This window comes from Carassius auratus, chromosome 42, assembly GCF_003368295.1.
Source record: "Carassius auratus strain Wakin chromosome 42, ASM336829v1, whole genome shotgun sequence".
Classification (NCBI taxonomy): Eukaryota; Metazoa; Chordata; class Actinopteri; order Cypriniformes; family Cyprinidae; genus Carassius; species Carassius auratus.
Genome location: NC_039284.1, coordinates 17,263,186 through 17,279,830, shown reverse-complemented (window position 1 = coordinate 17,279,830; position 16,645 = coordinate 17,263,186). Strand labels below are relative to the sequence as shown.

Here is a 16,645-nt window from a genome sequence, read left to right as displayed (position 1 = left end):
ATATATATATATATATTACAAATACTTAAAGAAAGCAAAAAAAGACTATTTTATTGTCATTACATTTTTTATTTTTTGTGACAATTTTTTATGACAATTAAGTGTCTGTTACCTTTTATTAACTTATTGTTATGTGACTAAAATGTGGGGGAAACAGCAAAAAACTTTGTTAAATTACAAATAAAATAAATGACAAGTGACATTTTATATGAACAATAACAATATGCTGCAGAAGGAAATTACAAGAAATATATATTTTTTAAATACATTTATAAAGAATGAAAAAAAAAACATTTATTAGCATTCAGGGTTTGTTTTTGTTTTTTTGCTAAATTTTAAAAAACTTGAAATAAACTTTTAAAATAAGTATGTATACATCGGACAATATCATTGCCATTACTGTGATTGAAAGCTAGAGCAATAACATATCTATTGTTATTGACAACATTTAAATTTTTTAATGTAATCATAATACAGCTCAAATCTAGAATATGTTTCATGCTTTATGCGCAAACAGACATCGAAACATTAAAATACACAGAAGGAAAGCTGAAACTGTGTAACCGGCGCAGAAAGAAGCACACTGAACAAACTGGACAAAATAATCCCTGATATAATCTGCTTCCAGTATTGACCAATTCAGGCAGAAGGTGATCATTAAAACACTAATGCACTAATATTGACTGACAAAGACAGCACTGGCATGTCTCACTTCAGAGTTTCTTTTTCTCTCCACATCTGAGAATCTAAATCCTTTACAGTTCAGCCCTGAATGCAAACGTGCATCTCATATATTATCTTCCCTCATCTTTCATCTCGTACAAACTATCTATGAGTTTATTTATCTAATGCAAAACGATAGAGCATGCCTAATTAGCTTTTAGAAAATGAAATGTAATTTATGTTTAGTTCATGAATCTTTTAGTTAGGCCTCCCATATTAATTCAGACCAGTGATGATAATTAGAACTATGCTAATATTGGAAGATAGCAATAAGATCATAAGCCACATTCACACATTTAGTTTCAGTTCCACTTCTGGGAAACCCACAAGAAAGAAAAACAGCTATTTTTATTTCCATTATTATTTTGTTTTAATTTTGGCTGTTATATATCGATCTGTAAGTGTCAGAGTGTGATCAAGTGTTATTTAGCAAAATATCAAAATGATCTTCGATTAGGACAAAACCTGATCTGCTCATCCTTGTTATGTGTTATTTATGAAGCTGGCAGGTTTTTGTGAGTTATACTGTAATGTGTTATGTAAGACTGTTCCTGAACAGAGCACACGTATATGAGAAATAATGGAAATAACCTTCATAAAATCTACAATTAAATTCAAATGTGTGGGACAGATTAGATAACAAACCCTAAAATAGACGGTTCTTCCAGAGACTACTGTTTTTTTTTTTTTTTTTTTAAAGACTTCTATATACACACAGTTGTAATAATATGTAATATCAAAATGTATCTATATCATATATTAAAATATATATATATATATATATATATATATATATATATATATATATATATATATATTTTTATTTATAATAAAACAATTAAAATATAATAAAGCTGTATATGTGTTTTATATTTAAAATGTATTTTATTTTTTATTATTTTTATTGAATTGAATTTATTTTAGTTTTTTTAATTTAAATATACATTTAATTATAAGTTTTAAAATATATCTATTTACACATACAAATTTATTAAATTATATTCTATATAATTTTTTGGACAATAATAATAATAATAATATTATATATATATATATATATATATATATTATATATATATATATATATTATATATATATATATATATATATATACAATATACTGTATGGTGTGGGAGCCCTCTCAGTTGTGTGTCGGTGCTGTGTCAAGTTGGTAGCATGCATTTGAGTATTTAGTAATGCTGTTTGATCTTTCAAACTTTCAGGCACTCGTCAACTACGTTAGTTTTCCGTATTCATGGCCACCTGGTGAATGTGGTTTCTGACAGGGGTCCCCAGTTTGTGTCTAAGTGTACAGAGTTCTGTCGACAGCTGGAGCGATGCGAGTATCCTCCAGATATCATCCACTTTAAGTGTGTGGTCAGAGAGTCTGGTTGTCTTTAAAGACATTAACATCAACCAAAATTTGTTGAACCGTTTATTATTGCCAGGGGTGGTTCTAGGGTGAGTGGAGATCCGGGGGCTTTAGGAACAGAAAAAATCCATGTATGTGACTTTTTGTTTTAATAAATCAGAAAGATTACCTTGTTTAAATATACAAAAACAATAAAAAAACAAAAACAAATGTAAAATATTTTATTTAAAGTATTGAGGGAAAATACATTTGCTTTTTGCAAACACAAATTAAAAACTGCAAAAACCAAATGAAAAGCGACCGGAAAAGCAATTATTTTGCAATACATATTTTCCATGGTCATATCTATTTATTTATTTGCAACGCTGCTTTTATTTTGCGTGTCAGTCTATTTTGAGCTAGAAATACCATTTCCTTTGCGCTTCACTTTTCTGCACGTCTCTCTTTGTGGCACTGTTTTGACGCGGGGGCGGAGTCAATGGACGGGAGCAACAATGCCTCCATGGAAGTGACGTCATCGGCCCGAGACGCAGCTCACTGATCCAGGTCCTGTCATATGAGCAGAGACTTTTGATTGGATCGTTTATTTTTATTCAGTAGCATTTAAAACATTCATGTTTTCATTTTATTTTACTTTATAACAAATGTATGTGTATTAGCAGGCGTTTTGCTCAAGTTAAAGAAGTTGTTAACATGAACATCTGCTGTTTATTTCTCTCGATGTGCACACTTTTATAGCATTATGTGTATTGGGATCGCAAATCATTTGAGTCAGTTCGGGAGTTCGGAGCGGGGATCGCGAATCATTTGAGTCAGTTTGGGGATCGCGAATCATTTGAATCAGTTCGGGAGTTCGTAGCGGGGATCGCGAATCATTTGAGTCAATTTGGGGATCGCGAATCATTTGAATAAGTTCGGGAGTTCATAGCGGGATCGCGAATCACTTGAGTCATCTGAATCCAGTTTGGGAGTTGGAGCGGGATCGCGAATCATTTGAGTCAGTTCGGGAGTTTGGAGCGGGATCGCGAATCATTTGAGTCAATTTGGGGATCGCGAATCATTTGAATCAGTTCGGGAGTTCGTAGCGGGAACGCGAATCATTTGAGTCAATTTGGGGATTCGCAATCATTTGAATAAGTTCGGGAGTTCGTAGCGGGATCGCGAATCACTTGAGTCATCTGAATCCATTTGGGAGTTGGAGCGGGATCGCCGAATCATTTGAGTCAGTTCGGGAGTTTGGAGCGGGATCGCGAATCATTTGAGTCAATTTGGGGATCGCGAATCATTTGAATCAGTTCGGGAGTTCGTAGCGGGATCGCGAATCATTTGAGTCAATTTGGGGATCGCGAATCATTTGAATAAGTTCGGACGAGTTCGTAGCGGGATCCGCGAATCATTTGAGTCAATTTGGGGGATCGCGATCATTTGAATAAGTTCGGGAGTTTCGTAGCGGGATCGCGAATCATTTGAGTCATCTGAATCCAGTTGGGAGTTGGAGCGGGATCGCGAATCATTTGGAGTAGTTTGGGGTTCGCGAATCATAGCAGTGTATGGATAGGCATTTTTTTACTAATTTAGCAGCCAGTTTATAATTACGATTTCCAACGCTTGTTTAGGGTGTGAAAATGTGAACTCGTATTTTTGTTTTAAATGATGTGCCTGTTTAACAGTATCAAGTATATTCAAAAAACTAAACAAATCGTAGCCTACCTAAAAAGTGCATGCATCTAGGCTAATGCAAAGTTACACGATGAAGTCATACTAGTGCGCGTGTGCATTTTGAGTGTGTTCTTTCACTGCATTATTCGGTGTATTCAATGCATTTATGAATGCATGAGAATGATCACAAAATTCAAGATATGAACCCTTTGTTGCCAAGGGGTCTTTCTTGTCATTATAGAACCTTTTAGCATGAAAGGTTCTTTGGAGTTGAGTAAAGAACCCTATGGTTCTTTACAGAACCCCAATGAACCCTTTTTTTCTAAACAGTTTGTTGTCATTATTGCTAAAGTGCTCATTCCGTTGTTGGTGCGGCTCATATATATATATAAATACACACAAACACACAACCATAATTAATAAATATAATTAAAATATGATACAACAAATATATTACTAAAATTCATTTTGTTAATTACTACTAATACTACAATTACTTATTGTATTTCCTGTATGTATGTATGCATGTGTATGTATATATATTATTGTGTTGTTGTTTCTATACACACAGTAATAGCAATACGTTTTTTTTATATATATAAAAAAATACATACATATATATATATATATATATATATATATATATATATATATATATATATATATATATATATATATAAAATAAACATCGACATGTATTTTAATATATGTTATAAAATAAAAATAGACACATAGTAATGTTCATTATTCATTATATTGAATTCATTATTTTCATTATAATGTTCATTATTTTGTATATATTTACAAAATTTATTGAAAATGTTTAACACACACAAGCATTTTCTTTTTTTTATGTATTGTGTGTAAAATGAAATTAAGCCACCAGTATAACGTGTGCAGTATTCAGTGTGTGTAACTGCAGAAGTGCTGTATTCACATCTGTCGAGTTCAGCTTTAAGCGCCACCGCTGTATTTCCTGCTTGTGTTGAATCATGTGCTCCTGCAGCAGCAGCAATATGGCGGGACTGAAACACAGCAGAAGCTCCTGCTGGATCTGTGCTGTGTTCCTGATGCTTGCGGCTCGAGTCGTCGCTCAGACGGACGCCAGTAATGTGCAGACGGTGGCCGACGCGAACTGGACGCTCATCCTGCACGGCGAATGGATGATCAAATTGTGAGTACGGTGTGTGTGTGGATGTGTGTGTTAGATCTGATCTGATCCATACACTGCAGGATTCAAATGTGAATGGTCAGATTAATAGCGCTGGGATTCGATGATGCTTGATCAGCCGCGCGCTGCGACAATGTAGCAATTTATACTGTAACAGTGTGTCTAAATAAAAACAATAACAAAGAATGTTGTGCAGTGACGAGTGTGCCGAGTTCTCACCGGAAGTGATTGTAAATCTCTTTTTTAGTATATATAAATGCATGCAAATCGTTTCAGATCGTCATGGTATGCAATAATAATCTATATGCACATATATGATGTATGTTATTGTGTAAATAGTGGCCTATAGTGGACATGATCACATCATTAGGGTTACACCCACATTCACATACGATATGCAGCATTTATGCTCGCATGTAAATGAATCGATCTGTTTCATGTGTTTTATCAGTTATGCTCCGTGGTGTCCGGCCTGCCAACATTTACAAACAGACTGGGAGAGCCTTGGAAGACAAAGTGAAAGTCTGGGAATATCAGTGGGCAGGGTTGACGTTACACAACAACCAGGTTTGACCATTGCTTCTTCCTGTATATGATGCTGTTTTGAAATTAAAATGTGAATCATTTAATGTCTTTAAAGGTATATCTCTCCACCTCTCTCTCTCTCTATATATATATATATATTTGTAGGTGTGTGTGTGTATATGTACAGTATACACACACACACACACACACACACACACACACACACACACACACACATACTTAATGAAATATAATTAAAATATAATACAAAAATGTTATTGTTGTTATTATTACTACTTAAACTACAATTACTTATTGTATTTAATGTATGTGTGTATATATGTGTGTGTGAAAATGTGTATATATGTTCTTAATAAGTATCATCATTAATATTTTTCATACCACAAAATATTACAATATAGTTATTTTTTTATTGGTTTGTATATTACATTTTAAATAACAATGTTAATACATGGATCTTGTTTTATAAAGTGAATAAAATACTTGGATTATTTGGAATACAGTTTTATATTTAAATACTTGGAAACTTTTGGATTTTAATTTTTTATTTTATTTGGAACTTGATGGGTACAATTAGTCTGACATCAGTGCGAAAACATCTTGACATTGTGCAACAGTTACATAAAACAGGATGAGCCACATTCAAAGCCGTTAAAAAGAAATCTATGCGTATGATACGATCATCAGTGTGAAGGCCTTGTTTGCGTCTGGCCTGATCTACAGCAGTGCGTCTGGCATTTACATTGAACACTGCTGGATTGTTTGCACACAGAGTCCCTTTAAGTTTAGTCATGTGGCTCAAATGAACTACAGTGGGACTTTAAAGGAGCCCACTTTAACAGATCACTAATTTGAATTCTTACTGCAGTTATTATCAGCGAGTGACATCACAAGCAGATGAAAGCCATTGTATCCAGAGCCGTTTAGATGATTCCCTTTGAACACTAATTGCATTTCAAATGCAAGCAAAGATTGCATTTAAGCGGCTAATGATGCAGTGGAAATGGAGTCTGTTGTTTTGTGCTTCCACCTGCAGCGAGGTTTGAATGACGTCTCTCCTGTACGTTTCTGTGGAAGTCTCAGGTGGCGAGAAAACGCCTCTTACTGTCAGAAAACTGTCATGGTTTACTCTTATTACTGTGCTGCTATAGACCATTCACCGCCTTCCCATGCCGAAGGGATTTCTTTGGCCAGTATAGGATGTGCTCGCTCTTATATCTGCATTTCTGCATCAATATATCCGTCCTCTCTTCTTTTGTTCTGCAGGTCTGAGTGGGAGGTTTCTGGTTACAACACTGCCGACTATATTTCAGTAAGTCCTCAGATGACTGAATTTATATCCCCTCAGGGGTTATAACAAAAATGGACTAACATTTTTATTTTAGGTTTTTTTTTTATTTATTAAAAATGCCACACATTTAAATTTTAATACCAAAAAAAAACAAAAAAAAAACACATCTCATCCACAGTGCTAAAGATGGCAATTTCCGCAAATATGTTTCATCACGGACTATTGAGGATATCCAGGCGTATGTTGTGCAGAAGAAGTGGGAAATGGTTGAGCCGGTGCCAGGATGGAGGTCTCCATCCTCTCTTCTGTAAATACAACCTTTTCTGTCTGGAAAAAAAAAGTGCTGATGTGTTTGCCTCGCATAAAATGAGTTGTTCGAATTGAATACATTTGATATATAATTGCATTTATTCATTTACAGAATGTCAGGAATGGCTAATCTCTTTCGTCTCTCCGTGTGGATCAGAGTAAGAAATATTAAGCAATTTTTTTCTGTAGTATTGTCTTAAAGCTGCAGTAGGTAACTTCTGTAAATATATATTTTTTACATATTTGTTAAACCTGTCATTATGTCCTGACAGTAGAATATGAGACAGATAATCTGTGTAAAAATCAAGCTCCTCTGGCTCCTCCCAGTGTCCTATTGCCATTTGCAGAAACTCCGTCGCTCCCGGTAAGAAAACAACCAATCAGAGCTGCGGTCCGTAACTTTGTTTGTGTTCAAAATGTAGAAAAATGTATATAATAAGCGAGTACACCATGAATCCATTTTCCAAACCGTGTTTTCAGCTTGTCCTGAATCACTAGGGTGCACCTATAATAAGTGTTTATATTCGGACTATTTTAGATTGCTTCGGGGGTACCGCGGCGGAGTAACCCAGTACCTTTGTGATTCTTCATAGACATAAACAGAGAGAAGTAGTTCCGGCTACGATGTTCTTCCGCAAGAGGCACGCAGTTCTGTTTATTAACCGCTAGAGCGTCAAAAGTTACCGACTGCAGCTTTAAATAAAAAAAGTATAGATGACTCAAAAATGAAAATTTGGAGATTTGGATTTGGAGAAATGTAGCATTGCATCACTTGCTCTGCAGTGAATGGGTGCCGTCAGAATGAGAGTCCAAACAGCTGATAAAAACATCACAATAATCCACAGCACTCCAGTCAATCAGTTAACATCTGGAGAAGACAAAAGCTCAATAAATCCATCGTGAAGATCTTTTTAACTTCAAACCATTGCTTAAGTCCATAATAACATTTCCTCCAGTGAAAAATCATCTGGTTGAATCGGGAGAGAAATCTGCACTGCGTTTAAACCGCTCTAAACAGATATGTGGCTGGATTTTGATGTGATAAATTTTCATTTTTGGGTCAACTTTTCTATAATTACCATGTTTAAAGCTATACACTTTATTCATAGAGCAATTTGATAACACTTTAAAATTGCGTTCTGTTTGTCAACATTAGCTAACAACATAAGTTGATAAAGAAAAATACTGCAAAAGCATTTATAACTCTTCTATTTTCTAATGTAATGTGTTACTGACGCTCTTTCGTTCTTTTGGGTAATTCATGCATTCGTTCACCAAATGAAGAAACCTGTCAAGTCTGAATTTAATCTTGCCATTTGTTTTAAATACTTCTCTGTTCTGTCCATTCAACACAGCAAATCCACACGTACCTGACGAATACTCTCGGTATCCCTTCCTGGGGCTCTTATGTGATTTTTGCCATCATTACGCTCTTTATGGGACTGATGCTCGGCCTGGTGAGTTTAAAAACATCATTTTCAGAGTTTAGATGGGTTTATGTATTATTCATGCTTCAAACCTAAAGTTAAATGCTTTAGTCTTTGCATGAAAGTACCTCATGCATTTATATTCCTGCGGACGGAGCATCCGTGCTACAGATCTAAAAAGAACATTTACCAAAAGGGAAGCAACAAAGTGCACTTGACTTCATCTGATGTGAGAGCCCTATGAAGCAGATCGCACATACTGTACTGATACATGATGGCTTGCACCAAAAGGAATTACATAATAAATGTTGAAAAAGAAGTTCCTGCATTATACAACGGTGAGTTGTGTAACACTGCTCGATTCTGCGGCTCTTTTTGAGGATACAGTGGGTGGTTCTCGCATGTAGTGGATCAAACTTTCAAAAGTGAACTTCAGCTGCTGGTTTTGGGATTATTACTCGGTCTAATGGTAAATATATCTCAATTAGATGCTGGTTTTGATCGCTGACTGCATTTGGCCGTCCAGACCCAAGCGCAGAGAAAAAACAGGTGAGATTCGAATCACACTTATCATTTACCCTGCACTAATTATGTTTAAATGGTTTAATTTGACTTTTTAATATCTCATTGTAGCATAATGCGGTTTAAAAAGTGCATATTGCACACCATTTGTGGTATGAATCTACGATAAGTTCACATCAATTAACATTAGTTAAAACATGTATTTATTGACAATACTTTTGTTAATTAAAATATAACTGTTCTTCATTAGTTCATGTCAGCTCAGATCAGTTACTGTTAACTTTTGTTTTTAATTAAATATAAATGTTGCAATAAATAAGTTTTATAAGTGATTTGAAAAAAAAATGCTGACAATGTTAACAAATTATATCTAATTATAAAATGTTACTATTTGTTCATTTTATATAGTACACAGATTTTCACAGATTTTCTGTACATTTACCATTTTCCAGTATAAATAGCTACATTTAAAAAAAAAAAATCACGATACTTTTAGTTAGGTATTAGGTAAAATGACATAAGATATGAAGTCTTGTTTTCTGAAAAACATGAAAATGTTCACTTAATTCAAGACTTAGTCCTTTCGATTCTCAAGTTAATGTTTCTAGATTTAATAATGTTTAGATATTTATACTGGAAACCAAGAAATCATTTTTCAGAGATGCATCATTCAAACACATAGTTTTTATTGTTTAAAAATAAATATTATTTAAAAATATTTTGTTGCTTATATTTTAAAACTTAAGTGAAATCATTCCAAATATATTGTGAATATTTAACGCCCAGTTTCAGTGTTATTTTGTATCATTGAGATACTATAATAGTTTATTAATATTTAAAATTATTTTTAATGTTATATTTCCCTTTTCCATTAGATTTTTTTTTTAAAGTTTGTTATTTTGTTTGTCTACATTTTTAAACTTTTTATTTTGAGCGTGGTTTAGAACATGACGGTAATTAAATAAAAATCTGAAGTGTTGATTTTTTTTCTATATTTCATTTTATTTCAGATTTATTTTCAGTTTCACTTTTTAATAACAGTTTACTTGAGTAGTTTAATAACTCTACCCAGGTCAACTTTACTTGGTCGATACACCTTTGAGATGTTATTGAACCTTCCCTAATATAATGAATCATTTAAATCTCTGTCTGCGCAGTTGTGATTGTGAAGGAGGAAGTCTCAGAGGAAGAGGTGGAGGACATCCTGACGGAGGAGAAACACGCATCTGACCTGGACAATGAGAGCGAGCGAGTGTCTGGTGACGAGTCGACCGAAGAGGAAGGAGCGATGAGCGATGGAGCCACCGCTGGCAGTGACCAGCCTCCGCCAGAGGGGGCAGCAGAGAGTTCAGTGAGGAAACGCAAACCACTGGAGAAGAACACTACTGATGGAACATAAAGTCACTGCAGTTGCCACCAAAACAAGAGGAATCTGCCATATCTGTAAGATATGCAAAGCAACGCCAGCTATCAGCTGATTTCTGCTGATTTCATACATGCAGAACGTGGTTTGCCCATTCAGTGCTTTCCTCGCGTTTTACCTGCGGTTTAGTTTTTAAAAATAGTTGCTTAAATTAATTGCTGAAAGATACCAAACATTGACAGTTTCATATTTTCTATAAATGCCAAAAATATGAATGAACATAAATAGAATAATTTAATGCTGAGGTTGCAAAAGTACCATGTTTACAGTGTATTAGGATGGATATCTAAAAAAGGCTCTTATTTCACTTTAAAATCAGAAGAAAAGTGCAACCTGTTAATGTATAATTAATAGTGGTTATTCTTTTTTTTTTACATTTTGACATTGTTGATGCTGATTAAGCACATACAGCATCACAGGAATACATTACTTTTAAAAGATATTCATATAGAAAAAAAGCGATTTAAAAAAAAGCGATTATTAAATATTAATAATTTTTCACTATTACTACTTTTAGTGTATCTTTAATCAAATAAATGCTGGCTTGGTGAGCAGAAGAGTCTTCTTTCAAAAATATTTTTAAAAAATCATAATTATTGCAAACTCTACACAGTGGTGTGATTAATGCATTTAAATATTAAAATATGTATCTTTTTTTTCTTCACTTTTTTATTAATTGTGTAATTGTTATTTTTGACTTGACTTTTTTATACTGTAATGCAGTACACAAATATTGTGTTCGAGTAATATAAATAACCGAAAATTGCAGAACTAAAAAAAAAGGTACTGGTGTGTTACAATATTACAATTTTTAAGAAATGTGCTTAATTGTCATGAAAATGTTGCAATGCAAAACCTATTAAAACTTCTTATTATTTTGTTGTGAAATATAAAAGCCATGCTCTTAACAGGTTTAATGAGATGCATGCATTACACGGTTGTTTTACCACAATTCCTTAATTTGCTGTAATGATAAACGCTTCCTTGTTTGTTCATGTTTCACATTCTTGCGCCACAACTCAGTCCTGACCGTTTCCAGAAGGAAAGGAGTATTTTTTGCACTATAGCTTTCACACACACGATGCATATAGTATTGAATTGCACAAACTGTCCATAATCATAGTTCCATAAACACAGCGTATTATCAGACAGATGTTTTGCCTACCAGGTCTCAGGATAAATATTTCTCAATGATATGAAAATGTTGTTTTGTACAGTGTAGATTTGTTATGTATTCCCTGTAATTGCAAATTTAATTCATAAATTGCAAGATTAACTTTGACAACGTCTTTGGTATTAAAATCGGTGCAGTCTTTAAAAATTGCCTTTCATTTTTATACTCTGGACAGACTGTTTAAATTCTGTGTAGCAAATAAATGTTAGTGATTTACCAGCACGGAAACACACCAGCACATCTGTTCAATGTTTCTGTGTCCTTTATCATATGCTGAACATCTATTGTCATTGTATTGTGTGAGAGATTGTTATATTGTTAAAATTGTGTAAGCTGTTCACAACTGTTGGGTTTGTGTTCATTAAACAGTTTGATATCAAGCATTTTGGGTTTTAGTTTGTCGTGTCAGCTTTTAAAAGCACAACAAGCAAAATTATTTTTTCATGCACTGGTAATTTTTTTGATTTTTGGCTGTTTTGACATTTTTCAGAATAGTGGAAAGAAAACATCCAAAATATGCTTTTAAGTGTTCGTTTTATTACACTTTAGCTATCTGCCTCTTTAATGATAAAACATATTTTTTAAAGAGCTGTTTTCTCAAAAAAAAAAAAAAAAATCTGCATTTCAGCAATAAATACATAAATATATTTATGTAAATATATACAAAAATAAATAAAGAAAACGAGTCATAAAGTGTACAATAAAGCACAATCAAATCCTTATAATCACATTGCACTTGAATCAAGGTATAGGTTTGATCTGCCGATTTTCGTGCAGGTGATTGCATAAATCTGTCTTATGCCTTGCTCGAATTGAATCAAGTCTTATGGGGGGTCCAGGCATGTCCAGGAGATTCTCAAAAATCAATTCATTTATCGATAACAGCTCTCAAGGTGATTTCAGGAACCAGTAGGTGAAGACATAAACCAATGTTGAAAACAGCTATACAAATTGTTTTCAGGATTGAGTAGAAAGTTAAAAAGAACAGCATTTACCTGAAAAAAAATAATCTTTTGTAACATTTTACATTTATTCACTTTCCCTTTTGATCAATTTAATACATCCTTTCTGAATAAAAAATATTTATTTCCACCCAAAAAAGAAATACTTACCCCAAACTTTTTTACGGTAGTGTATAATGTTACAAATGGTATCTATTTCAGATGAATGTTGTTCTTTTGAACTTGCTATTAATCACAGAATACTGAAAAGGAAAAAAAAAAAAATGTACACAAGTGTTTTCAACATTGATAATAATCAGAAATGTTTCTTGAGCACCAAATCAGCATATTTGAATGATTTCTGAAGATCTTGTGACACTGAAGACTGATGCTGAAAATTGTTTACGATTGTATTATTATTTTAAATTGTAATAATATTACGGTTTTACTGTATTTTGGATAAAATCAATGCAGGCTTGGTAAACAGAAATTACTTTTGAACAGTAATGCACATCCAACAGAATAACTGTAGCATTGTTTACCAATGCAGTATTTATTATTTTCCATAAAAACAACTGGATGATTGATACTTTGTGATAATAATGTTTGTTCCAAAAGGCTTGTTTAAATGCAAGAAACTAGTTTATTAGATATTAAAAATATAAATTGTGACAAGACTGGTTGTCAAACTGTGTGTTATTGTTGTGGGGATTTTTCAAGGATTTCAGTGCAGTGTTGGGCAAGTTAATCTGAAAATGTAATCTGATTACTGATTACTCCTTTTTAAAGAAATCACTCAATTCATCGCAATCACACAAATCTCTGACACAATGAATATATGCATAATAAATATTTTACAATGTCTACAATTCATGTGTTATAATGAGAGGAAACGTGAGCATGCAAATTTCAGCACTGCATTGCTCAACGCTGCAAACCATTGTTATAGCCAATAGAAACTCTGCATACACTTGCGCATCCGAGAAAACATCGGTCCGACAAATAGTGAAAGAGGCAATCTTTTGTTCGTTATCTGGCTCGGCTCGGTGTTCATCTTCAGTTCTTTCTTCACATCAGTTCAGTCAATGTACTGTTTGAGTAAATGAATTACTCCGGGATATTGGTTTGTTTGAACTCAGAGGGAGTGTCAGCCACATTAAAAAAGTGAACAGCTTAAGTCATTTGTGGATTAATGCGTATTAGAGATGCAAACCTTTTAAAACGATTAAGTTCGATTTGGTGAACTGAATGATTCGTTCGCAAAGCGGATATCCAGACTGCTGTGATTTGAACTCTCTCTCACACAGACCCGGAAGAGAAGACAATGCTGAATAAAGTCGTCACTTTTGCTATTTCTGGACCAAAATGTATTTTCGATGCTTCAAAATATTCTAACGGACCCTCTGATGTCACATGGACTACTTTGATGATGTTTTTCTTACCTTTCTGGACATGGACAGTATACCGTACACACAGCTTCAATGGAGGGACTGAGAGCTCTCCGACTAAATCTAAAATATTTTAAACTGTGTTCTGAAGATAAAGGAGGTCTTACTGGTTTGGAACGACATGAGGGTGAGTTATTAATGACATAATTATGATTTTTGGGTGAACTATCCCTTTAGATTAAGTGGAAAAAGATGATGTTACACTCCAGTCCACTGATCCTATAAGCAAAATGAATCAAAAACTACTGCCTTTTTCATTGTTTTTATTTTACTAATCTGCCTTAATCCTTCCTCCAGGGGCTTATGTATTTACACAGTAAACACTCCCATCCTTTCTTTATCTTTGCTTTCTACATAAATAAATGATACAGCATTGCATGTTGTATTGTATTAATTTTCTTTAAAAAAAAAAAAGCCATTTGGATCTTTACATTGAGGAGGAGGTGCAGTGAAAGTGATATGAAGTTTGGTATTAAGTCGTGAAGTCGAGGTGTAAGCAGCTGTTGTGAAGCACTGTAATGCTGTTACGTAAAGCTGCAGAGGAGGCTGAGAGGAGACGCACATCTCAACATCCTACACACGCTGAAGGAGAAAAACTGCCACGATTTACACTCGCAGAAAGGAGAATCTCAAACCTGTCAGAAGTATGGCTGCAACATATACCACTCCTATATATATATATATATATATATATATATATATATATATATATATATATATAAATCTACAGTCGAATATCCACGGGCTGTTATTATTATGCCATTCTGACTATATGTGAGTGCTCAAAAGTCTGAATTCACATAGAACTTGTGCTTTTCTCCCAATAAGTTAATATGCAGCCTATTATGATAAAGCCGGGAATAAGAATCTGAAAATAAAGAAGCTTCAAATAAAAAACTTTAAGTGCGTGAATAAATCCTACCACCCCTATAGATTAATATTTCACTTTCCATAATCCATGACCGACAGAAGAGCATCTTGGCGGCAGGGATTTATACCAAGACTCGAACTGACACGGGCAGAGACTGGATTTTTTTCGAACAGGTAGGGTACAAGTGATTTCAAAACATTTCAGCCGGTGTATATATATCGTGGATATATTATTTTTCTGATATAAAATGTGTTTGGTTCAGTCAACGGTGCGGTGCTGTCTCTTCAGCCAACATGATGTCACGGGAATTCGTAAATTTTTCACGACCACACTCGTACAAATTCATATGATTTTTGCCAAATCGTATGCATTTTACGAGTTGCACAATTCATATGAATTTGTACGAATGACCTACACCTAACCCTGCCCATAAACCTAACCGTCACTGGGGTTTAGACAAATCGTAGACAAATCGTCGTACAAATTCGTACGAATAAGCCACCTCGTAAAATACGTATCAATTGGTCGTGAGTTAGCGTTGCTTCAGCGCGCAGCAAGAGCAAGTCAAACTACAATGCAGAATATTAATAGCTATGACTGGGACTGTTATATAAATACTATTATGATGAGAAGACCATTATAATAAAACGCTGTGAATTTGTAGAGTTTAGCTGCCGTGTTTCTGCACATTGTTTCGTGAAGAACGCGTCCACAAAATGAGTTCATTCAGAGCCACGCAGACACATTCATTTGCATTCAGGCTTTTTTTTGATAGATATAAGAATGAGATACAGGTTACAATTGACATAAAATGTCAAAATTATTAGATAAATAAAAATATAGTCATGGTGGTGATGTGCTCAGTCATGACTATGAAAATGAGATAAAAATTAGACAAAAGTTGACATTATAACATGAATACATAATTATGACAAAAAAGTTGAAATTGACATACTAATCATAATTATGATATAAAAGTTTATAAGTCATAATTATGATGATTGAAACGAATACAAAACTAATACAAAAGTTGAAACTACTGTATGATGTAAAAAGCCATAACTGTGACAAAAAGTTATGACACTTTAAATGTATATATATATATATTTTTTATTTTTTTTTGCAGATAGCCTATGAGTCTTAATATTAACGTTATGTTGTATAAATAACGAAGCGTATTGTACCTGAAATTACGAGTTTAATCCCATTGATTAAAAACTTGCTATCAAATGCGTCACTCTACTGGTCATCTTCAGCGCACGCAGCTCAAAACAGAAATGCAGAACATTAATATCTACTGTCATATAGGGTAAATTTATAATGAGAGCACTATTGTAAAAACTGTGAATTGTTAGGGTTTCGTTGACGTTTAGAGTTAAGTATCTTTTAATCAAAACATTATTTACCCTGTTTGTATCTGCAAAGCATTGGTTACACATTTTCCCTGTTTGTGTTAACATCAGTAATAATGTCTGAAATGACTCAATGTATTTTGCCGTTCCCAAAAATATGATTCGGCTATTAGTCGAATATCAGCAAGAATCAAAAATTCCAATTCGACTGTGAAAATCCTTAGTCGGGGACACCCCTAATATATATATATATCATCATCCACAACACAGACTCTCAGTACACCCTGGACTACATTTCCCATGCTTCATTCCACCAATCACAATCACCTGATAACAATCACACAGCTGCCACTAATTACACACACATAGCACAATCATCCAACACAGTTTATAAGCATTGGACGTCCTTTCACACA

At 33.8% G+C, this 16,645-nt stretch overlaps 2 protein-coding genes across 3 annotated transcripts in view; one reads left to right on the top strand and one right to left on the bottom strand.

The window, feature by feature from the left end:
* Positions 1 to 16,645, bottom strand: part of LOC113060912 (neuronal PAS domain-containing protein 3-like) — a 783,891-nt gene that overhangs the window by 633,509 nt on the left and 133,737 nt on the right. The window lies entirely within an intron of this gene.
* LOC113060925 (thioredoxin-related transmembrane protein 1-like) lies at positions 4,740 to 12,000 on the top strand. Its single transcript, XM_026230192.1, has 8 exons — positions 4,740 to 4,928; positions 5,377 to 5,492; positions 6,738 to 6,783; positions 6,941 to 7,069; positions 7,184 to 7,229; positions 8,427 to 8,528; positions 8,987 to 9,047; positions 10,178 to 12,000. Exons 1-8 carry the CDS (start codon positions 4,747 to 4,749, stop codon positions 10,417 to 10,419), a joined length of 924 nt encoding a protein of 307 aa, XP_026085977.1. The 5' UTR covers positions 4,740 to 4,746; the 3' UTR covers positions 10,420 to 12,000.

Bases quoted from the DNA above. Each gene is read 5' to 3' on its own strand.
- LOC113060925 (XM_026230192.1), top strand. From the start codon at position 4,747: ATGTGCTCCTGCAGCAGCAGCAATATGGCGGGACTGAAACACAGCAGA. The intron at 7,070-7,183 runs GTAAATACAACC...ATTCATTTACAG, and splicing joins AGGTCTCCATCCTCTCTTCT to AATGTCAGGAATGGCTAATC. The intron at 9,048-10,177 runs GTGAGATTCGAA...CTGTCTGCGCAG, and splicing joins CAAGCGCAGAGAAAAAACAG to TTGTGATTGTGAAGGAGGAA.